Source organism: Suricata suricatta, chromosome 3 (genome assembly GCF_006229205.1).
Source record: "Suricata suricatta isolate VVHF042 chromosome 3, meerkat_22Aug2017_6uvM2_HiC, whole genome shotgun sequence".
Taxonomy (NCBI): Eukaryota; Metazoa; Chordata; class Mammalia; order Carnivora; family Herpestidae; genus Suricata; species Suricata suricatta.
Window position 1 is genome coordinate 58,447,766 of NC_043702.1, and position 25,278 is coordinate 58,473,043.

At 35.7% G+C, this 25,278-nt stretch overlaps 2 protein-coding genes across 5 annotated transcripts in view; both read left to right on the forward strand.

Annotated features, from left to right (window-relative positions):
• SLC25A12 (solute carrier family 25 member 12) overlaps positions 1-25,278 on the forward strand; it is a 201,543-nt gene that overhangs the window by 125,644 nt on the left and 50,621 nt on the right. For all 3 annotated transcript variants that reach the window (XM_029934380.1, XM_029934381.1, XM_029934382.1), the window contains 2 exons: positions 7,216-7,331; positions 15,365-15,504. In XM_029934380.1, coding sequence (XP_029790240.1) covers positions 7,216-7,331; positions 15,365-15,504 — 256 coding nt within the window. The remainder of the gene's footprint in view (positions 1-7,215; positions 7,332-15,364; positions 15,505-25,278) is intronic.
• On the forward strand, positions 97-426 carry LOC115287717 (ubiquitin-like). 2 transcript variants are annotated; one of them, XM_029934384.1, is made up of 2 exons: positions 97-199; positions 287-426. In XM_029934384.1, exons 1-2 carry the CDS (start codon positions 97-99, stop codon positions 424-426), a joined length of 243 nt encoding a protein of 80 aa, XP_029790244.1. The 2 variants fall into 2 exon arrangements, with proteins under 2 accessions (XP_029790244.1, XP_029790243.1); XM_029934383.1 differs by having other exon boundaries at positions 97-426.

Here is a 25,278-nt window from a genome sequence, read left to right on the forward strand (position 1 = left end):
TTGTGCTTGTGCATACTCTTTCAAAATAAATAAACTTAAAAAAAAAGTCATAACAAGGTTTCTGAGCGGATTGCTGGCAGCCTTGTGGACGCAGAGATGCAGATCTTTGTGAAGACCCTGATGGGCAAAACCATCACCCTGGAGGTTGAGTCCAGTGAGACCATTGAGAATGTCAAAGCCAAAGTCCAAGACAAGGAGGGCATCCCCCGCCACCAGCAGCGTCTGATTTTTGCAGGCAAACAGCTGGAAGATGGTTGTGCTTCATCAGACTACAATACCCAGAAAGAGTCCACCCTGCCCTTGGTGCTTCACCTGTGGGGTGGTGTCATTGAGCCTTCCTTCCACCAACTGACCAAGAAATACAACTGCGACAAAATGGTCTGCTGCATGTATTGTGCTCACCTGCACCCCAGTGCAGCCAACTGATGCAAAATGAAGGCGGCCACACCAACCACTTGCGCCCCAAAAGGGTCAAATAAGGCTCTTCTACAGCTTTTCCTTTTCCTGCTGGGCTGACTCTTGCCCAAGACCCAAGGCCCTGGGGCCTCAATGAAGTGTCCCTTTCATTGAAAAAAAAAAAAAAGTCAAATCAGCTGATAAGTTAACGATGAACCATTTAGTCATTGGATTTCTTAATAGTGATTAGACAGTAATGCATATGAAAATTATTTTTAATCAGAATTTGTTCTTCAAAATTATTAAAGGTAATGTATATATTTAGCTCTTTTAGAAACTAGGAGAGTATTTATTGTCCTTAATTTGGTCAGAGACCTGCTTTCAGAATACTCATACCTTCTCAGATGCTTCTTTTGTGAACATTTGTTCTCATCCATCTCAGTAAGTGGGTTTTTTTTTTTTTAAGCTTCATGTGGTTTTCCCAGACTTAGTTGCATTGTTAATGTAGTTGAGTGGAATCAAGTGTTTAACTTGCCAGAGTAGAATAGATCAGAGATGGGTTTTGGCTGGTAAAGTAGCTAATAATGTTCATAGTGTTCACATAAAAACAAATCTGTTTCTCTTTGTAAAAGGTAAATCTTTTCTATTTTAGATTTTAAAAACTTCTTTTTCCTCTCTTTGGAATAAGTCAGATTGGGGTTGGATAGGAAATCTGATTCAAAGAGTAGATCGCATAGGGTGCCTGGGTAGTTCAGTCAGTTAAGCATCTATCTATCCATCTGACTTGTTATTTTGGCTCAGGTAATGACCTCACAGTTTGGTTTCTGAGATTGAACTCCAAACTGGGCTCTGTGCCGACAGCATGGGGCCTGCTTGGATTCTCTCTCTCTTCTTTCTCTGCTCCTCCCCATGCTTGTGTGCTCTCTCTCTTTGAAATAAATAAACATTAAAAAAATCATAAAAATTATAAATGAGTTTATGAAACAAAGGTTATTTCTAAAAGCAGAGAAAGATGGAATTTTCTAGGAACACAGCAATTCTTAACCTCTGGATAGTCTTCAGGGGTTCCTGAACCTGCTGAAATATCAGGCAAAGTGAGTGAATTTGTGTCTGCATTTTTCTGGGGAGAAATCCCAGGTTTTCAGAAGGATCTATGACTTCATAAAAGGTTAAGTATCATTGTTAACGTTTCTTTAATACTTGCAATTCAAGATGGAGCGCCTGGCGACTCAGTTAAGTGTCTGATTCTTGTTATTGGCTCAGGTCATGATCTCACGATTGTGAGACTGAGCCCCGCATTGGGCTCTGCTGAACATACTACCTGCTTAGGATTCTCGCTCTCCCTCTCTTTCTGTCTCTCCCCTGCACTCTCTCTCTCAAAATAAATAAGTAAACCTTTTAAAAAAATATTTGTAATTCAAGGGAGTCGAAGGCTTTGATGATGTTTAACTTATTCTAAGTAGTCAACCCTTGTTAATTTAACATTAAAGGAAAATGAGTCCTAGAGAGGTAGATTGATTTGCCCAATAACACATAATTCTCTTAATTATTAGTCCATTTTCCTTCTTGTAATCTTTTCTTTAAAAAACAAGGTTCTCTTTTTTTTTCCCCCACTTTCTGTTACCCATACCTTTACTAAGGGCAGTGATGAAAAATTAGAATAGTGTATGTGGTTGGTTTTCCTTTGTTCTTTTGTAGTTTTTTTGATGAGAGTCTTATAGATAATTTGAAATAGCATCATATAATATTGTTTATAATTACCAAAACCAAATCTTAATAGCCCTAGTTTAGTGAGGTCTAAGTGATTCAGTTACATGTGTGGGAAAAGCAGGCTTGGGAGTGGTCAATACCATACCTTTTTGCACTCTGGACTGCCTCACCCTCTGCTCCATGTTTTCTTAGCATGTAAACCACCCCCTTTCTCCTCTCTGCACTCCCTTTCCTCCAATAGATAGTAAAATAAGCAGGAGCATTTTGATACAGATGTTTGTTGTGCAAAACCATGTAGAAGCACATCATATGGTGTAAATAGCATGATGGGTTGTCTAAGTCATTAGTCAAGTGTTATTCTTGAAATTGTGGCTTAAACTTTGAAGTTGTGCTTCTATAATGAAAAGCAAAATGATTTTATGCATTAAATGAAGATTTCAGGAACTATTCTTCTGTGATCTAATCTAAAATGTTTAGACAGTTGCTTGTTTGAAACTGTAACTTTTAGAATTGTGGTTTCTATATTTAGCTCTAGCGAGACTTTCATCCGGAGGCTCTCTTCTATAATGTGTAAAACCATTGCTTTTCTCTTTTAGTTTTTCATAACTGCTTTTCTTTACTATTCTACATGCATGTAAAAAAAGAAAAAACTATTCTGATGCATATAGAAAAACCTTTTATGCAGAAATCTTGGTTGTTTTAAAAGTCGCAAAATTAACATATTAATATTTTGAAATTTTATTAGTTTCAGTGAATTTAAAAGGAGCTATATAGGGGCGCCTGGATGGTTCAGTTGGTTGAGTGTCCAACTTTGGCTCAGGTCATGATCTTACTGTTTGTGGGTTCAAGCCCCGCATCAGGCTCTGTGCTGACAGCTAGCTAAGAGCCTGGAGCCTGCTTCAGATTCTGTATCTCCCTCTCTCTCTGACCCTCCCCTGCTCACGCTGTCTCTCTCTGTCTCTCTCTCAAAAAGAAAAAAATTTAAAAAAAATAAAAAGGAGCTATACAGAAAAAATTTTAAACACGCAATTCATAAAATACATTATTTCAGAGTATAAAATGAATACAAGTTCTTTGTAAAAAGTCAAACAGCAGGCGTGGTAAAAAGTGAAAGAAAACAATTTATTAAACTATGAGCTAAGCAATGGTTTCTTTGCTCCAGTTAGCACGTGGCTTGCATTGGCTTTGCTAAGTCTTGATCAGGTCCTTCTAACAATAGAGGAATTCATTGCAGGATAAAGGAAAAAGAGCCTTAAAAATTACTCTGTTACATGTTTGCTTTATGTTAGCAGATAAACAGGCTATTTCTTGCTTTATGAAAAGTATTGTTACACTATCATGTGGTATAAAGAGGCTATGGGCTAAAAATAGATAGGGAGCATATCAGAGAGACAAAGTGGTCCATTCCCCTCACCCCTACTTCTTCCCAGTGTTTTATTATGAAAATTCAAACATTCAGGAAAGATGAAGGAATTTTACAGTGTACACTTAACATACCTATTATATTCTACTGTTAACATTTTTCTGTACTCCCTTTTTCTTATATTTTTCCCTCTATTTTTACATCAATCCATCTTGTTTCTTCACACATTTCAAAGTAAATTGCAAATACTGATACTTTTCATAAACATTTCAGCATACATATTACTAACTGGGTTTCAATATTTGTTTTGAGTGTTTTCTTTAGATGTAAAATTGACCCACGGTGACAAATATAAAACTTAAAGGTACATTTGCTAAGTTCTAATATATGCCTCTACCTGGGTAACCTCTGGTAGAATGGATGATAGTGATGATAGTACAATAATCTGAATACACTTAATGCCACTGAAATACATACTTCAAAAATAAAGTGGAAAATTGACTATGCTAGATACTTCATGTAAGTGGAATAATGTAATATTTGTCCTTTTGTGTTTGTTTTAATTTCACTTAGCCTATTGTTTTTAAGATTCATCCATGCTACAGCATAGAATTTCATTCCTTTTTAAGACCGATTAATTATGAAGTGACTTATCTTTAAGTTGTTGATGTTTTTGTGTTTCTTAATAGCCCTTTCTTCAAATAAATCACTCTATGTAACAAAAGTAATTGAGTATTGAGTATTGGCTGAGTATTCCCCCAATTTCTTTTTTAAATTATTTTTTTAATGTTTTATTCATTTTTGAGAGAAAGCATGAGAAGTGGAGGGAGGAGCAGGGAGAGAGAGGGACAGAGAATCCAAAGCAGGCTCTGTGCTGGAGCTCGTGAGGATGGTCTGCAGGAACAGGTGCAGATCACTGATGGGCTCTGGTGTCTCTGAAGAGGCCCAGGCGGCTCCAGGAGGCTCGTGCTACTTGGGACCAGAAACCTGTTGCCCCTGCTCACAATTTAACAAGAGAAACCAGAAAACTGGATATTTGTGTAAAATACTTATAATTTCCTAATGTTGGCATCTAATGTAACTATAAATATATTGTGCATGGCCAAAGAAAACATGTGTGGGCCAAATTAGTCTTGTAGCCATTTATAACCTTTGCTAGTTAAGGAAAAAGTTTTATCTTTTCTCATAAATATAGAAAAGTTTTACTACTGAGTATGAAATGTGGTTTTTTTTAATTTTTAGTTTTTTTATATGTTTGTTTATTTTTGAGAGAGAAGGAGAGAAAGGGTGCAAGCCGGGGAGGGGCAGAAAGAGAGGGAGACACAGAGTGTGAAGCAGAATCCAGGCTCTGAGCTGTCAGCACAGAGCCTGACACAGAGCTCAAACCCATAACTGTGAGATCATGACCTGAGCTGAAGTCAGATGCCTTAACCGACTGAGCCACCCAGGTGCCCCAGTGTGTAATGTGTCTCAAAGCTACATATTCTGTATTTTAACGTAATTGTATTTTTGATGTCACATTCTTGAGACTGTTTTGGAAAAAAGATGTTTTATTATTTCTTTAAATTCATAATCAGCCTAATTACTTTTTATATTTTAAATTACTTTTATAATCAAAGGAAATAATGCTAATTCATGATAAAAATTTCAAACATAGAAATACAAAATGTAGAAAATGAAGGCTTTCTCTAAGTCCTCTGCTCTATCATTACTGTATTTGTGTTATATATTCTTTTTTTTAAAGTTTATTTATTTATAATCTCTACACCCAACACGGGGCTTGACCTCACAACTCTGAGATCAGGAGACACATGCTGTACTGACTGAGCCAGAGCCAGGCAACCCTTGTGTTATATATTTTTATTAAAACCACATATTACTCATTGCTTTTTAGGAGTGTGTGGATGATGATACCTGATATGTTATAACTTCATTTATTTTTACTGCCCCAAAATTTGTGTAATGATAACCACACATTTGTGGTTTTAGTAGCATATCAATGCATAAAATGTATTCTGAACAGTGTCTTGATAAACAGTTTATTGGATTGTTCTTCCCAGAATTCTTCAGGCATTCAAGCTCCTAATTTCACCAAAGATACTTCAGCAGTGAAGGCATAGTCTTTAGTGCCCTGAATAGTATCACCACAAAGACTTTCCCTCAATAAAGGAAAAGGCATAGTATACACCATTGCTTTGGATATAATGTAACTTGTATAACTTAAATATATTTCAAAGTGTTTCAAGTAATGGAAACTGAAACTTCAAATGTAAAATATGTCTTAGATAAGTGGAGGCATAAAATGAAATGTAAAATGTAGTCATTTTCCTAAATCTGTGTTGAGAAATACGGCTCTCTATAAAGCCAGACATTCTACGGGCACCTGGGTGGTTCAGTCAGTTAAGCGTCTGACTTCAGCACAGATCATGATCTCGCAGTTTGTGGGTTCGAGCATTACATCTAGCTCTCTGCTGACAGTGCAGAGCCTACTTTGGATCCTCTCTTTCCCTCTCTCTGCCTCTCCACTCACCCACTCTCTCTCAAAAATAAACAAACACTTAAAAAATAAATAAAAAGCCATGTATTATAAATTGAGTTCACTTAAGTATATTTACAAGCTCTTACCTGAATCAAACCTGTGCTCTATTAAAAGCCCATCTTTCTCGCAGGAAAACTTTAAACTGTGAATTTTACGTAATTATTTTAATAAAAATTTTGCAAGCGACACTAAAAAAGTACAGTGTGGGGTGCATGGGTGGCTCAGTTAAGCATCTAACCTTGGGTCAGGTCATTATCTGATGTTTTATGGGTTCAACCCTGCGTCAGGCTCTGTGCTGACAGCTCAGAGCCTGGAGCCTGCTTTGGATTCTGTGTCTTCCCCCACTACTTCATCTGAGTAGTGTAAGGATGGGTACAAATTAAACGGGCAGAAGTTTGGAGATAGTGGGATCATTCGAAGGAAAATGAAATGTTGTGTGATGGTCCTGGGTGGGAGGAGCAGGGATTGAAAATGAGTGGGTTGGAGTGCAGAGAACAAAGGGAAGGCATGCAGAGGTCAGATCCTGAGGGGTAAGAAGCCACATTAAGATTAGGTCTATTCCTTTTGATAGGGTCACTCTAAATGTATTGTCCAAACCAGTCCATCTGAGAATAAAAGGCAGCACCATTACTATATAAATAAGTAAATAAATAACTATGTTTTTATATTTATTAAAACAGATTTTTATAATGCTCTTACTTGGTTACCAGTCACTTACCAATAGCAGCAACATGGTGTGGGATGTTTGCAGCAAGCTTGCTATGGAAGATGACTCTAAACTGTAAACTAGCATGTATAAACTAGTATATGCTATAAGATCATTGATGACAATTTTAGTGTAATTTTGGCTACTGGCTCATTACACAACTTTGAATATTCTAGGACTCAATATGCTTTACTTTCCCTTCTTTTGTTTTGAATTTTCCTTTAAAAATTCCTTGAAATTCATTTCAAGCATATAGAACACAGACTAAAGTAGTGAATTCAATATTCCTCATCATCAAGTTTTAGTAATTATTAAAATAATTATTAAATTTGTTTTATTTATATTTTTTATCTCCTGGATTGTTTTGAAGCAAATTCCAGGTGACTTCCCTTTACCACTTCTGTGGTAACCCTGAGCTATAGTTCATACAGTAAAGACAGGTTAAATGCCTGATATTTTCCCTTTCTTTACCAGCCAGTAACATTTTATATTTTTTTCCAGATTGATCTCCTATCAAGAATTTTTGGCATTTGAATCTGTTTTGTGTGCTCCAGATTCTATGTTCATAGTGGCCTTCCAGTTGTTTGACAAGAGTGGAAATGGAGAGGTGACATTTGGTAAGGAAACAAAAAGATTATAAGGGATAAGTAAAGTTAGTTAGGCTGGTCCAGGCTTTAATTGGTAAACCTAATAAATGCATATAAATTGCTGATTATTTAGGAGTTAGCTAATAAGTGAAGTATTGATTTCCTAAAATAATTTACACAGATAAAAAATAATGTGTAATGTGTATTTTCTTAGACTATTGCAAAAAATTAAGGAATCTTTGCTCATTGAGTCATTTATTGACACTTTTACATTCCTAAAATATGTGGTGTAAAATTTTCTTGTTCTGGGCTAGCCTGGGCAAAATTCTTTATGAAGCAGACCAAGGACAACATGGAATAATCATGTCATTCTTGAAGGGATTTTTGGGTAGAGAGTGCAGAGCTTCTCAGTAGCAGTTTGGAAAATTGCTACTAAATCATTGTAACACCAAGAATAGAATTGAAAGAGGATAGTTAAGAACCGTTAGCATTCTCTGAACCCCCATTGTAGATTTTTGGTTTTAGGAATCAAGCCTAGAACATGGAAACTAACATCTGTGTTAAATGTAGAAATTGATATAAATCCTTTGGTAGGCACATAATGTAGCACAGGGTCAGTGTTTGACAAGCATATTTCTTTTTGTAGCCATGTATGTATGAGTTTTAAAAGATGCTTATTTGCAGAAATTAGTGTATATTTACTGTATCTGCTATTTTTTTCTGCAACAGGTTTTTCAGTAAAAACAATGCAATGTTTTCAAGGACCTCGAATCCTTTTCCTTTTTAAAAATACTTAAATATTTTTATTGTAAAAGAACACATAAAATCTTAACCATTTTTCAGTGTACAATTCAGTAGCATTGAGTTATATTCACATTGTTATGAAACAGATTTTTAAAACTTTTTCATTTGCAAGGCTGAACTTGAGCCCCTTTTATGGTGTAAATTGGCATTGATATGTGGTAGAGAGACTCTTGAAAATCAGGCTTTCCCTGAGCTATATTTATTCACCACAGTATTTCTTTTATAAAAACAATCCTTCGGTTAAACCCAAAGGAAGAAGTATCACAGCCACGAAAAGAATGGTGAGAAAATATAGGTATTAGAAGCTATTGTGATTTTAGTGAGCACATTTTCTAGTGTGGCGTTGACTGTTTCATTTTGCCCATTGACCCAGTTGTTGTCTGTATAAGATTTCCCCAAATAATTACCTGTGCAGAACTCATTAGGTTTATCTTGGCATACTCCTGCTTTGAAGCAAGCTCTGGCCATTCTTCCTCCTAAAGAAGGTTGACTTTTCCCAGAAGCACTCAGATTCTGTGGTTTAAAGTATAAAACCATACCATCTCATCATTCAGCATTAACCCTGGACCACTAATAATGCTGCATTTTTTATTTTCAATAGGTATCACACATTCTCACATGTCTCACTTCCAAATGTTGTACAGCAATACTTGGGAAATACCATGATACAAATATCTGCATTAGTGACGGTAGACCTGTGCTTCTATCATGTATCCATTGTTTTAAGAATTAGATTTCCCAAAACCAAATTGTGGGTTCTTTTGTCCCTCCTATCTTGGTATTATGGTTCTTTTTGTCACCTCCATTTGATGCTTTTCGCAATTTCTATTTTAAAATACAAGTCACTCAAGTTAGTTCATCTAGTAGACTAACAGTAGAGACCCATACCAGTGTTGATTAATAGATTAAAATGAGTATAGAAGTAGCTGAGTGGTTTATAAACACATTTACTTCATGCAAATGAAGCTTGTAGTTATTAGACCCCAACTTTAGCATTTTAAAGACCTTTCCGCCAGACTATGATTTATGAGTCAGAATTTTAAGAAAATATAATAGGAGTAGAAGTAAAACAAACACAGTTTTAGTTGTTATAGCTCCTGATGTAAACTGAAAAACAAACATATGAACCCTCCAAAATCTGCTTTCATTCTTCTGCTTCATAATGTATAGAGATAGGAAGATTCACATGGAATGATATACAGCTGAACCCCCTTTCAACATTGCTCTGGAGTCCCTGGCCAGTTGGATGGTTATCTTGACGATGTTCACCTATTTCCTGGGGACCTTGACCATTTTCCTTCTTGTCTTGCCTCCCTAGTTTTGAGGATCCATTTTAGACAAATTTTCTTAAATAAAAAGAATCATATTGGAGAGAAAGTTTAATTTTATATTACTAAGAAAAGAGGAAAAGCATTGAAACTATTACAAATGCCATTTAACAAGATTTCTAAGGCCTACTCATTACAGGCTGTTTTCAAGACTACAGAATTTCAGCATAAGGAAATAATTAACTTGGAGTTTATTTTTATAGGATTTTGGATCGGTGTTAAAGGTCAGTTTTCATGTTTGTATCCACTTAATAAAATGAATTGTGCTTATGTATTTATAGATATATGTTTAGGTAAAAGGAAATTTTAGATCAATTCTAGCTGTAAATCCTTTTCACCAAATGGCCTTATATTTTTGAGTTTAGAACTTATTTAAGATATAATATTCTCTTGTGCACATCAGGAGAGAAAGGTGGGAGAGAACACTGGATGCCAGATGTAATGATATGGGGGGAAACTGTTAAGCCATCGATATCTCGTGGACTATGATGATGATGATGTTATTATCTGTGTATTTGTATATATTGTTCTCATCTATGCTTTTGTTTTTTTAGATATGCTTTTTAATACACATCAGATTAGATATTTAAATTGTATACATTTTTGCAAGAATTTATATAAATAGGAATATTGAACAACATATACTTGAGTGCTGGACAAGTTTTTTTTGTTTTTTCATTGTTAGAGATGTCTCTACTTTGGGGGAGAGGACTTATACTGAGACCTCAGTGATCCACTTCAGAATGTGCAAGCAAGCGCAGGAGAGGGTTCTGGAATTTTTAAAGTAGTGAATAAAACCATTAGTTGTTTCTTCTTTGATGTTCTTTTAATAAAACTTCTAATGCGTGCTGTGGATAATTACTTAATGGCTTATGTATCTGTTATTGCCTGGTGGCATGACCCTTGTGGAGGCTGTGGCATGACTGGTGTGTGCTAGATACAGTCTAAACTTGCCTTGGTCTCACTACCAGCCTCTAGTGCACTGGATATTCTGCTTGATAGAATTAGGTTGAGGTGATCAAGATAACCAGTTATACTGCATTGTGTTGTCAGTAGCTGCCTTGCATTTGTCCCACTTAAAAAAAAAATAAAAGCCTATTGCTTTAACAAAGATGTAATCCTTCTAAAAAAAAAAAAAGAAACCCAAACCCCTGTCTATTAACTAATAAATGAGTATAAGATATGTTGTACAGTCTAAGTTTTTTATTAAAATCTCATCAACATTGTGTTCCAAAGCGCTTGCCTAGGAATGGGAACTCTCCAAAATGAACTTTTTCAAGGGCACATCTTTATTCTCTCACTGTAGAACCCTGAAAAAGCAGGGATTTCTTTTTCATTTGGTATATGTTGCTTGTCATTAGTTACAGCAAATAGAAATGGCTTCCATTTGTGCCTTTAAAATAGACTCTTTTTCCCTGAAGGGAAGAGTAGATTGAGATGGTTTAGGCATAAGCACTCCTGTTATTAAAGGTTCAGGAGATAGAAGTCTAGATGTGAAAAATTACCCTTTCTCAGTGGAAACAAAGCTGTAGATAAGGAATACTGTGAAAATCTAATGATGACCAATACTAATTTGGTCTAGTAAGAATTAGAGCTTCACCTGGATGTTCAAAATAAATCGCTAGGAATTTTGAGACTCCTTTCAGATATTGCAGAGAAAAATCCTGTTAATATTCAAGGCTAATATAGTAGCTTAGAGCTTGAGGTTATAGAAAAAGGTCATGGTGTTATTAGTTTTTATGAATTTGGCGATAGACTGTTGAAGCATCTAGTTTCTATAGTAATAGATGCTCTTTAAATGTAAACTCATTCTTCCTGAGAAATGGACCTTCACATATATTTGGCAGCAGGACTACTCTATTGACTAATTGTATGGTAGTCCCTTCTGGAGGTAGGTAAAGGGTTAATAGAAATACTTTTGCTTAGAGAAACAGAGGAAGTCACCTAGGAAATTAATGACCCAACTGGAAGTAGAATCTAACGGTCTGGGACTGAGTCTACATGCTATTTTGGTTGGGACTTCTTCTGCCAAGTTCCTGTTGTTGAAGTTTCTGTTGTTGTTGTTTGTTTTCCTTTGTTTTCTTTTTTGGTCTCTTAGTTGTTCTTCTTTCTCCCCAAGTTTTCCTTCACTGAAAAACTCTTTACTTCCACAAGTCTCGCCATTGTTTTTGTTCAGTTATTCAAAAGGAGTTCACTGTTTTGGTGGGGATCCTTCTAAAAGCCTCTCTGACTTCACTTTAAGAACTATGCTCATGAAACTGAGCTATTGAGGACTTTTCCCCCCCGCTGACAATAAAAATATTTGGTCTCAAGCCTTTTAAGTTGGAAGCAGTGGCTCCTGCTGGGCTGGAATCCTTGGAATCAGGATGTCGTTGGGCTGATGGTAGGTGGGCTGTGTCACAGGGCTGATGGCTTGTATACCTACAGGAGGAGTTCTCTGGCCACACCGTTGGTACAGCAGCTCCTTCCAGGCTCATTCATGGAACAGGCATGGCGGCAGTCTTGGAGAAGAGTGCCAGCCCCGGTCAGAGGTAATTTTGTACTGCAGAAAGGTGAACAAGACCAGTAGGAAGCTCCCATAAGGACCAGGGGAGGGATGAGGGTGGATGAGATGGGGAAACACATTGTGGGCTGTTGGGGAAATTAAAACCTCTGTTAAGACATATTTACATAATATGTATGCTTCAATGTGTATTTCATCTAGTCCAATCATCATAAGTGACTGATACAGCTAAACTGACTAATGTTATACGTCTGTGAACATTTTCACTTAATCACAGTTGTCACCGTTACCTACTCTCCTGATAAATCATGCTCCTTCCCTTTGAGCAAAGAGAACATAACGACAGGCTACTTTTGTGTCTGGCCCCAGTTCCCTTTTCAAGAGGAATTATAAACCATCTCTTTCATAAGCCCATGCTCTGCAGGAAGTGAAAAAGTGGTCTATTGTTTTCTATATGTCAGAAAACAAATGGATTCCTATATCCCATAGCAATACCAATCTGGTATAAAACACTAGATCATGATCTTGCTGCCAATAAGATGTGACTGTCATAGCCCTTTCATCCAGGCCAGAACTATGGCCACTGAATTAATACTCCAAGGATTGCTATTTAGAGCTAACAACCCTTGTTTGCCACTGGAAAGACGGGATTCTCTGTGGGGTAAACCTTGCTATGCAGCTTCAGTTAGATGTATTGGGAATATTTGAGATTGTTGGGGTTCCCTTTCATGTCATGCAGAACCTGATAAAACTAGGTGAGATAAGAGGCACATCACCTGTTTGAGCTATTGCCTCACACAAGGAGAAGCTCTCCAGTTCTGGAGCTTTTGTATAACTTTTTTTTGGATACACACATCCTGGTAAAGTAATTATGAATTGGATTTTAAAATAATAGTTGTACTAATTATTTTTATAAGCTTCCTGAATTAACCTTAGGCAGTTGGTAGCAAAATAATAACAGAAGGGAAGTGGGACACATCAAGAGGTGCCAAAGTAGGTTTGAAATTTTGTTAGTCCTAGTAACTATAGTTGTAGCCTGTGACATAGTCAAAATAATTAAAAGTGTCTGGGGGGTGGTTAATAAAACAGCACATACTAATGATCATAATAAAACCACGTACAAAGCTGTCAATGACCACTTTGGGAGAAGTAGGAAATGTTGAAACAAATAGTCATGGAAATGACACTTCAATATTTGGGAAGATTACTATGAGTAATTTAAGCTATCATTTTAATTATTTCAAAGATATTCCAGGATCTTAGTTAGAGGTTGCTAGGAAGTTTACAACATAGGATTTTAGTTAAAGTTTTTATTATGGAACTTTTTCTGAATGTAAGCTAGACATTGTAATTTTGGTTTATACTTTTTGTGGTAGTAGAAAACAGTTTTTATAATTAAGTAAATTTTCATAGTTTGAAAGCTGTTGAATCTTTGATTGTATTTGATTAGTTTTACAGTAGTATTCTAATATTTTCTGATCATGTAAAGGGAATTCAGTTTTATTCCACCATTATATAAAACTTAATCTAGGTAGCAGTATGTATATTTCTTGTCAAATAGTTGAGTTTTAAGATTTGTGACCTTTATAATAAAGGTTATCATGAAAAATGTATTCCCTTTCATAATCTTAATATTTAAATTAAATATATGTAGTAAGTTATTCTATTCTACCTTCCCTTAATTTCTTCATGTTTCCTTAGTTTAACACTCTATTTGTTAGATCTTAAAAATAAGAAATCAGAGTAATTAATTTGGGAATAAAGCAGCTATTAATTTAAAAAGATCTTAAAAAATCTTTGCTGATCTCTCAAAATATATTTAGCTCTAAATATTTTTGGTAACCTTTATTTAATTATCTTGTAAACTTTGACAAATTTTTGCAACTGTTGATATTCCACATAGATTTGAGGGTAAACTTTTATATTGGTTAAAAGCCAAGATCCATCCCATGAGTTGCTACTGAGTTAATTTTTTTTTTTTTTTGCTTTCAGAAACAAAAACTTATATATTTAATTTGTGTTTATGGAAAGTGAAAATGTCTTAACATGGTTTGAAAATTATGATATAGTGTTCCTAATTAGGGAAGAAATAAGTGCTATATTCCATTTGAAAGAAAAGATGAGAATCCCATCTCCCCAGTGACATCCAATGCCTTCTTCCAACTTACTGATAGCAGTGACCTATTCAGAGCTGTTATACTGAGTCCAGACTGGTAGGATTTACAGTTCAGGATTCTCACCCTCCTCCATCTTCCCCCGCTAGTAATGCTTTTATGAAGAAAACAGAAAAGGTATATAAAACTAAAGGGAATCCATTAAACCATTTACAATATGAGATCAGTATCTTATTCAAAGAATTTGCAGAATTTAGAGAAAGTAGCATAGTTGGAGATTATAAAACACTAAACTTATATTTACTAATTAGTAAAATTGATAGCTATGGATGGTAGAGCACTTACACTAATTGGCTTACATTTGAAAATAATTTTGTTCTTAAGACATCAGTAAAGAGGCTTCCTGCTTTCTTAACTTTGTTAACGATTTTTTTTTTTGGCATGAGCTTCTAAATTAGGCTATCCAGTCTATGCTTGTTAAAGTACCAGTCATTTGTGAATTGACTTTTATAGTAAGTATAGAACTGTGTAAGAAAGTGACTGACATTGTTAGTGCATGAAGACCAGCTGTCAGAGGGTTTTGGTTGTATATTTACACAGCGTGACTGATTCCTATCTAAAAGTTAGTGTACTGTGTTTAGTCCTTCTTTATTTAAAAGTGAATCACTAATTTCACTTATCTTAAAATATTTTAATAGTTGAGACTAATAATCATGCTTTTTATGGGGATTTTGAAGCTTTGTGTCAAGACCATATTTTTGACAATATCAGAAGCTTTTAATAAGGTGCTTGCTGCTGAGCTAATGATATGCTTTTGGTAGTATTTCTTATACCTATCTTCAATAGACAGATTCAGGCTAGTGTGAATGTAATAATCAAGCCTCAATCAAACCATACTTAGTGTGACAAATATTGCATTATACTGTAATTTAGGTATTCATGCTTCTGATAAAGGGCTTAATTCGACTCCTTGAGGAACTGGGAAAACACTATTGATTTTATACAGGAATGCAAAGTAGCAGCCATTTATAGTGCAAGATATAAATCACCTCCTAATTAAAATTAAATCAAGAGAAATTAAGAATCTCATGGCCTCATATCTAATGGTACACAATCTTAAGTGTAAAATTATATTTTGTATCAATTGTGTTCCTGTGCATGGGTTTCTGGGCACAAAAAATTTTGCAGCTAATCTTAATAGAAGCAGATAATATTGACTTGAAATTTCTCTTAATTTCTTTCTGTAGGAACATTGCAGTGGACTAAACTACTTATTCCAGATATAATTTGTTTATTTTTGTTTTCCCTTTTAAGAAAATGTCAAAGAAATTTTTGGACAGACTATTATTCATCACCATATCCCTTTTAACTGGGACTGTGAATTTATCCGACTGCATTTTGGGCATAATCGGAAGAAGCATCTTAATTACACAGAATTCACACAGTTTCTCCAGGTGAGCCTAGTTTTCATAACTGATGTAAATATATATACCATTCCTTCTCCATTTCCCTTTTAATTTTAGGTTTATTACCAAAAATATCAATTCCCTGTGGTATTACACCCCATTTCTTACTTCCACGTCCAGAGGCAACTTAAAAGTTGCTTTAAAAAAAGTTGTTTAAAAACACTCTTATAATTATTTCAGCAATCACATTCCACAAATGTAGCTACCATCTGTTACTGTACAGTGCTACTACAGTACCATTCACTGTATTCCCCACACTGTACCTTTCATCTCTGACTTATTCCATGCCATAATGGGAAGTCTGTACACCCCACTTTCCTTCACTCATCCTGCCCATCCCCCCACACACTTCCCCTCTGGCAACCATCAGTTCTCTGTATTTATGGGTCTGTTTCAGCTTTTTTATTTTCTAGATTACACATATAAGTGAAATCATATGGTATTTGTCATATTTGTCTTTGTCTGATTTATTGCATTTAGCATAATACCCTTTAGGTCTATCACTGTTGCTGCAAATGGTAAGATCTCATTCTTCTTTTTAATGGCTGAGTAATATTCTATAGTATGTGTATACCACATCTTCTTTATCTGTTCACCGATCAGTGGATATCTGGGTTGCTTCCAGCTATCTTGGCTATTGTTAATAATGCTACAATAGGGGCACCTGAGTAGCTCAGTAGGTTAAGTGTCTGACTCTTAATTTTGGTGCAGGTCATTACCTCTGGTTTGTGGGTTAGAGTCCCGAGTTGAGCTCCATGCTGACTGCACGGAGCCTGCTTGGCATTCTCTTTCTTTCCCTCTCTTTCAGCCCCTTCCCCACCCCTGCCCTTGTCTGAGCATTCTCTTTCTCAAAATAAATAAATAAAAACTTTAAAAAATGCTACAATAAACATAGGGATGCCTATATCTTTTCAAATTAGTATTTTCGTTTCTTTGGGCAAATACCCAGTAGTGGAATTATTGGATTGTGTGGTGTTTCTATTTTTAATCATTTGAGGGACCTCCATACCGTTTTCTAAAGAGGCTATACCAGTTTACATTCCCACGAGCAGTTCATGAGGGTTCCCTTTTTCTCCACATTCTCAACAACATTTGTTATTTCTTGTTTTTTTTTATGTATGTTTTTTTTTGGTTTTTATTTTTTATTTATTTATTTTTTTATTTTTCCATAATATTTTGTTGTCAAATTGTTTTCCATACAACACCCAGTGCTCTTCCCCTTAAGTGCCCTCCACCATCACCACCACCTCTTTTCCCCCCTCCCCCTTCCCCTTCAACTCTCAGTTCATTTTCAGTATTCAATAGTCTCTCAAGTTTTGCATCCCTCTCTCTTCGTTATTTCTTGTTTTTAGTGCTAATCATTCTGACAGATGTGAGGTGATATCTCACTGTGGTTTTGATTTGCATTTCCTAGATGATTAGTGATGTTGAACATCTTGTCATGTATCTGTTGGCTTTCTGTATGTGTTCTTTGGAAAAATGTCTATTCAGCTCCTCTGTTTTTTAATCATTATTTTTTCATGTTTAGTTGTAGAAGTTGTTCATGTATTTTGGATATTAACCCTTTATCGGATATGTGATTTGCAAATAACTTCTCCCATTCAGTATGTTGTCTTTTCATTTTGTTGATGGTTTCCTTTGCTGTGCAAAAGCTTTTTGTTTTAGTGTAGTCCCAATAGTTTATTTTTGTTTTTGTTTCCTTTGCTTCAGGAGACCTATTGAGAAAAGTGTTGCTAAGGCTAGTATCAGAGAAATTCTTGCCTGTGTTTTCTTCTAGGAGTTTTATGTTTTCAGGTCTTACATTTAGGTCTTTAATCCATTTGGAATTTATTTTTGTGTATGGCTAAGATGGTGGTCCCATGTCATTCTTTTGCATAGTTTTGTCCAGTTTTCCCAGCACCATTTATAGAAGAGACTTTCTTTTCCTCATTGTATACTCTTTCCTGCTTTGTTATAGATTAATTGACCATATACTTGAGGGTTTATTTCTGGGCTATCTATTCTGGTCCATTGATCTATGTGTGTTTTTGTGCCAGTACCATACTGTTTTGATTACTACAGCTTTGTAGTTTATCTTGAAATCTGGACCTTCAGCTTTATTCTTCTTTCTCAAGATTGCCTTGGCTGTGTGTGGGCTTTTGTAGTTAGTTCTGTACTCTACTTTTAAAATGTTCACTTTTTGGTATTTTTCATTAAATCTGAACTGTGGAAAATCAGGATCTGTTCTTTCACCTCTCCCTTTCTCCCACAGAATGTGGACATTTCCTGCCTCCATTCTCCATATAATTGTTATCATTGTGCTTAGATTAATAATCATATTTGAATTACTATAATTTTATAAATACTATACATGAGTGGGGTGCCTGTGTGGCTCAGTGGGTTGAGTGTATGACTCTTGATTTCAGCTCAAGTCATGATCCCAGGGTTGTGGGATCAGACTCTGCACTGAGCATGGAACCTGTTTAAGATTGTTTCTTTCCCTCTGCTCTTTTCCCCAACTCACTAACTTGCTTCTCTTTCAAAATATAAAAAATAAAAATAAAAATAGAGGCACCTGGGTGGCCCAGTTGGTTAAGCGTTCGACTTTTGATTTTGGCTCAGGTCAGGATTTCACGGTTAATGAGACTGAGCCCTGCATCGGGCTCTGCATTGGCCGCCGGGAGCCTGGTTGGGATTCTCTGTCTCCCTGTCTCTCTTCCTCCCTTTGCTTGTGCGCGTTCTCTCTCTCTCTCTCTCTCTCTCTCTCTCTCTCTCTCTCTCTCTCTCAAATTAAATAAACTTAAAAAAAATACTGTGCTTGACTAAAATGATTACTTTTCTTAGGGTTTCTAGTTTTTTAAATTTGTTTAGTTTTTTGTGTATTAATGCTAATTCATTCTTAAATTTTGCCTCACTTATTAACATTTCATTTTAATGTGTTTACAACATATTATGTATTTTATCAGTTTCATCCTTTGGAGCTCTCTGGGAGCTTTCTTTCTTTTTTTAAGAAATGGAGGTAAAATTCACTTAACATAAAATTAACCATATAAAAGTTAAGTGGCATTTAGTACAGTTAAGTGTTGTGCAACCACCATCTTTGTGTAATTCCAAAACTTTATTACTTAGAAAAAAACCATCCCTGGGTTCATTAAGCAGTCCCTCCCCACTCCTGCTTCTCCAGCCCCTGGCAACCAGCAAACAGCTCTGACTCTATGGACTTACCTGTTCTGAATAGTTCATATATAGTAGTCCCCCCATTATTTCAGTTTTGCTTTTTATAGTTTCAGTGTATCCATGGTCATCCATGGTCCAGAAGTAGATAATCCTCCTTCTGAATGTATCATTAGGTCAGTTGTAGGCCACTACTATGTCACATCATTTGCCTCACTTCATCTTATTACTTAGGCATTTTATCATCTCACGTCATCATAGGAAGAAAGGTGAGTACAGCACAGTAGGAAATTTTAAGAGAGCAACAGAGACAGAGACCACATTCACATAACTTTTATTACAATATATTGTTCTAACTGGTCTATTTTATTATTTTAGTGACTGTTGTTAATCTCTTACTGTGTCCAATTTAGGAATTAAACTTTATGTTATGTATAGGAAAAAAACATAATATATATAGGGTTTGGTTCTATGTGAAGTATCAGGCATCCACATATGGGTCTTAGAACTTATATCCGACAGAGAAGGGAAGACTACTGTTAATGGAATTATACAGTATGACTTTTTGTGTCTGGCTTTTTAATTTTTTTTGGCATAACGTTTTCAAGGATTATCCAAGTTGTAGCATGTATTAGTACCTTATTCCTTTTTACGACTGAATAATATTCCATTGTCTGGATATACTGTATTTTGTCTATCCTTTCATTAGTTCATTGACAGTTGGGTTCTTCCCTTTTGATTATCATGAACATTGTTGTACAAGAATTTGTTTTCAAATCTTTTGAGTATATCTCTAGATGTAAAATTGCAGGGTCATAGGATAATTTCATGTTTAACTTTTTGAGGAATTGCCAGACTGTTTTTCAGAGCCCCTGCACCATTTTCCTGGAACTTTCTGACCTGTTTCATGGTTGGAGGCTGGACTGTGTACTTCTTGCATAGCTGTCAGTCTGTCATCTCCCTTCAGCTTCATCCTGGAGAATGCATTTGTCTTTCTTTTAGGTTGAATCTTCTGGTTACAGGATTCCATCTCTCTATTATGGTATACTTCCCCTTTTTGATGGAATACTTCCTGCAGGGGCTTCTTGAGGAAAGTAAAGTAATTTTCTGTGAGACTTTTCATACCTGAAAACCTCTGCTCTATGGATACTTAGTATGGCTAGGTTTAGAATTCTAATAGAAATTAGTTTTCTCCTAATTTTGAAAACATTTCTCTTTTGTTTTCTTTCTTCTAGTGTTGCCACTGGGAAGTCCAGTGCCATTCTCATTTTTTTTCTCTTTTAATATTTGTTTATTTTGAGGGAAAGGGAGAGAGAGAGAGAACTCACCTGCATCTCCATGCAAGCTGAGGAGGGATGGACAAAGAATCCCAAGCAGGCTTGGTGCTATCAGTGCGGAGTCCAAAGCAGGCCAAAGCAGGGCCTGACGTGGGGCTCAAATTCATGGGAACTGTGAGATCATGACCTGAGCCTAAATCAAGAGTCAGACACTTAACTGAATGAGCCACGTAGGTGCCCCCATTCTCATTCTTGATTCTGTTTTGAAACATATATGTGTGTGTGTGTGTGTGTGTACATATATATGTATATATATCACATATCTATTTTTTCCATTCATGAGGGTCAGATTTTTTCTTTTCTTCAGTGTTTTGAAATATCATGATGATGGTCCTTGGTGCTGGGCACTTAGTGGGCTCTTTGAATTTGAAAACTTTTGTCCCTCAGTTCTTGAAAATAATCTCATTACTTTTCTTATTTACTTCTCTATTTTCTTTCTTTCTGGAACTAGTAAATATACTAAATGTAGGATTTAGTTTTCTCTCCCCCTTTCCACCTGAATTTTTAGTAAGTTTTTAATTTTTGTCACATTTAGAATTTTCAGGAGTTCTTTTTGGTTTTCTGAATATTCATTTTAAAAAACTAACATACTGTTCTTTTTCCATAGATGTACTATTTTCTCTTACTTCTCCAAAGATTTTAAAGATAGGTGATATTTTTCTTCCTGTGATGTGTCTATTTTCTTCAATTTTCTTTCTTTTTCTCTGTTTGGTTTTCTGTTTTTCATGTTACTGACTTTTCTTATAGTTATTGGTTCTCTGCTCATATTTAATATTGAGGCTTGTTGAGAACTTTGAATTCATGATACTTTTTAAATTTTTTTTTATTTTTTATTTTTATTTTTTAATTTTTTTGTAACTTTATTTTTTTTAGAATATAACACTATTTTTTTAAACATATGCAATTATTTTCCATCATTTACAATACAGTAGTTACAATGACACTCCAAATGGATAAGCAAAGTAAAAAATCAGAACCCCAACTTCTGATACTTTTAACTCTAGATTTGATTGTACAGTTTGCTGGCTGGGCTGTTATATTGGGAACCGTTTAATGTCTGTATGTTCAGGTCTTTCTTTTGCATTGGGGACTCAGAGAATAATCATCTAAAATATTAGATCTGCCTGTTGACATTGTGGTTGCTCAATAATTCAAGAGGGTTAGAGGTCTCAACATTCAGTGATTTGATTGAATTACCTCTTTTCAACTGTACCTGGTCTCCCCTCATCCAGATCTTCTATTCACTTCTCTAGGCAGTGTGCCTCTAGTCCTCTGCTAGGGTTGGGAAAGGCCAGAATCCTGGCTGCAGTGAAGTAATGCAGGTGACTAAGTGAGTTTTAGACAGACTTCTAGCTAAGCTTCCTGTTTGTAGCTCCCCCTTCACTGTCACTTGTAGAAGTACTCGTGTAGCCGGTTCCTGAGCCTTTTGGGGGTCTTGTTATGTACTTGCTTGCTTTTTGGCTTTTTCAGTGTCTGGGTTTATTATTTATTTATTATTTTAATGTTTATTTAATTTTGAAAGAGAGTGCCAGAGCAGGAATGGGAGAGGAGCAAAGAGAGAGAGAGAGAGAGAGGCAGACAGACAGACAGACAGAATCAAAAGCAGGTTCCAGGCTGTGAATTGTCAACACAGAGTCTGATGTGGGACTCGAACCCATGAATTGTGAGTCATGACCAGAGCCGAAGTCACCAGCTCAACAGACTGAACCACCTAGCCACCCCTATTTATTTATTTTTGATTTTTTAATTTATTTTGAGAGAGAGTGTACAAGCAGAGGAGGGGCAGAGAGACAGGAGAGAGAGAGAGAGAGAGAATCCCATGCAGGCTTCATACTGCCAGTGCAGAGCTGGGTCTGGTGCTCAAACCCACAAATTGTGAGGTCATGATCTGAGCTGAAATTCAGAATCAGATGCTCAGCTCACTGAGTCACCCAGACGTCCCTCCATGTCTAGTGTTCCTGACACTGCTAAGTCAGCTGTCACTTGCCTTTATGCTCTCCAATCTTAAAAATGTAGCAGCTATCTTCTCTTGTGTTCTCTTTGTCCTTGAGTTTCTGTTTTTAGTTCCTTTACTGTGATTTTTAGTGAAGAGTAGAGTTTTGGAAGACAGCAGAGTTACACGTACTAGTTCATTCTCATTCAAAGCCAGTTTCTCAAGCTTCATCTCATAGTTAGATGAAATGCATTTCCAGGTGTCTGAGAGCTTTAGCTTTAAAGTAGCTTCCTTTTTTTATCCTTTCCCTCAGTTCCCCTATCCACACTTGAAATCTGGAAGGAGACTTATTTTATTTCTTCTTTATTAGAGTGTATTTTTTTAGATAAAGCATCTTTTTGGAGTATTTTTATGTATTTTATCTTTTATAAGCCTAGGATATTGTTTTGCTTCATGAACGTGACCACAGTTTGAAAACTATATCCTTAAGGTGTGGTTATTTTAGTATATGTGCTGCTGAAGCGAGCACTGGTTGTGGTTACTTTGAACCCAGTGCTGGTTCTAACATGTGCACTGTTCGTGCACACCTTACTGTCACTGGAAAATGCTCACACTTGAAAAGTTGAAAATATTATATATTTGAGAGGTGATTATTAAAAACAGAAATGTTCTTTCAACTAGCATTTTTAAAGATTTCTCCAAAGATGGTTTGTTCTTTTCATTGGCTCCTTTGCATTTATTGAATGTATTTTACAATATTTAATTGTACCTTGATGCACTAATTGTACTACATAAACTGGGAGCTTTAGATAAGGAGTTTTTCCCCCTCTTTGCTTTGCTTCTCATTTTCAAGTCCTTAATTTTAATTTTTTAAACTTTTTATTTTTAAAGGTTTCAAATATATTTAAAACTTAGAATAGTGTAATGAACTTCCACGTACCCATCAACTTGCTTTAAGAGTTATTAACTATTAGCCCATCTTGTTTTACCTATACTCTCCACTGTGCTCCCTTCTGGATCATTTGGAAGCCAGTCCCAAACACTCTATAGTTTTATCTGTAATACTTTAACTATGTATCTTTAAAAGATACATAGGAGTTCTCTGATTGCTGACCTAATAGAAGATAGAAAATCTGTTCTTCCAGTATTACTCTTGAAATGAGGATTCTGCTTTGTCTTTAACATACAAGTTGACATTTTCTCCAATATTGAGTGTCATTAATGAGTCTTCATCATGCCCATGGCTGCCACTGGATATTTCTGAGAATCTAAGACATACATGGAGAAGACAAAGTTGTAACAAAGACATAGAGAAGGAGGGGAAAAGGAATGAGTAAGGGAAAACATATATAAGACAGGGAGAGGACCTATGTCTGTTTCTGATGCTGCTTAGGAATATCCTTTCTGTGGGGAATACTTTCAATCACATTTTAAGGTTGAAATAAAGACCTAAAAGTCCTGCTTCATTTGAAAAATGATAGGGTTGGAGCTGAGGTGATAGGAAGATGGAGTGATTAGGGAGAATGATGAAAGTAGAAGAGACAGAACTTACAAATATGTGGAGATTATATAACATGCTCCTGAATAATTAATGGATCATAGAATAAAAGGAAAATAAAAAAATATCTTGAGACAAATGAAAATGAAAACACATTGTACCAAAATATATGGGATACAGCAAAAGCAGTCCTAAGAGACAGGTTTATAATGATAAACACTATATTAATAAAAAATAAAGATCTCAACCTATCTTTACACCTCAAGGAACTAGAAGACGAAGAATAAACTAAGGATAATGTCAGCAGAAGGAAGAAAATAACAAAAATCATAGCATAAATAAACGAAATGTAATGTCCAGGGAGACAACAAAATAACAAACTAAGAGCTGTTTTTTTTTTAAGATACACAAAATCGACAGACCTTTACCTAGACTGAGAAAAAACACATAGAAATGAAAGACAAAGAATATTATCAAAGAATTGATAACAAATACTAAGGATCATAAGAAACTACTGTGAACATTTATATGCCAACAAATGAGATAACATAGAAGAAGTGGATAAATTCCTAGAAACATATCCAACCTACCAATTGAAGAAATAAAAAGCTAAACAGACCAGTTACTGGTAAGGAGATTGAATCAGTAATTAAAAACCTCCCAATAAAGAAAAGTATAGGACCAGGTGGCTTCCTTGGTGAATACTACCCAACATCTAAAGAAGAGTTAATACTAATATTTTTCAAACTTATCCAAAAATTACAAGAGGAAGGTACATTTCTTCCAGATTCATTTTACAAGACCAGTATTAATCCTGATACCAGAGCCAGACAAGGACACTGCAAGAAAAGGAAATTAACAAGTCAGTCTTCTTGATGAAGATGGATGCAAATAACCTCAACAAAATATTAGTAAACTGAATTTAATAGTGCATTAAAAGGATCATGCATCATGTTTTTATTCCTGGTATGCAAGGATGGTTTAGCATTTGCAAATCATTAAGTGTGATAAACTACATTAACAAAATGAAGAATAAAAATCATATCATCTCAGTAAATACAGATACAGAAAAAGCATTTGTCAAAATTCAGTATCTTTTCATGATGAAAATGCTTAGAAAGGGATCGGGTGCATGGGTGGCTCAGTCCGTTAAGCATCCGACTTTGGCTCAGGTCATGATCTCACAGTTTGTGAGTTTGAGCCCCGTGTCGGCTCAGACTCTGACAGCTCAGAGCCTGGAGCCTGCTTTGGATTCTGTGTCTCCCTCTGTCTCTGTTCCTCCCCAACTTGCGCACATGTACACACTCTCTCTCAAGATAAACATTAAAAAAATTAAAAATAATGCTTAGCAAGGGGTACCTGGGTTGCTCAGTCAGTTAAGCATCCAACTCTTGATCTTGGCTCAGGTCATGGTGTGGTTTGTGAGATTGAGCCCCATGTTGGGCTGTGCACTGACAGGACAGAACCAGCTTGGGATTCCCTCTCTCTCTCTCTCTCTCTCTCTCTCACTCTCTCTCACTCTCTCTCTGCCCCTACCTCCACCCCCCCCAGTAAATAAGCATTAAAATTTTTTGAAAAGTGCCTAGCAAATTAGGTATAGATGGAACATACCTCAACATAATAAAGGCCATATATGACAAGCCCCATAGCTCACTTGATGTTCAACAGTGAAAAGCTGAAAGCTTTTACTCAAAGACCAGGAGCAAAACAAGGATGCACTCTCTTACCACTTTTATTTAAAAAAGTACTAGAAGTTTTAGTCATGGCAGTTAGACAAGAAAAAGAATTAAAAGACATCAAAATTAGAAGGGAAAAAATAAAATCCCTTTTTGCAGATGACA

Coding starts and splice junctions, on each gene's coding strand:
- LOC115287717 (XM_029934383.1), top strand. CDS start 97: ATGCAGATCTTTGTGAAGACCCTGATGGGCAAAACCATCACCCTGGAG.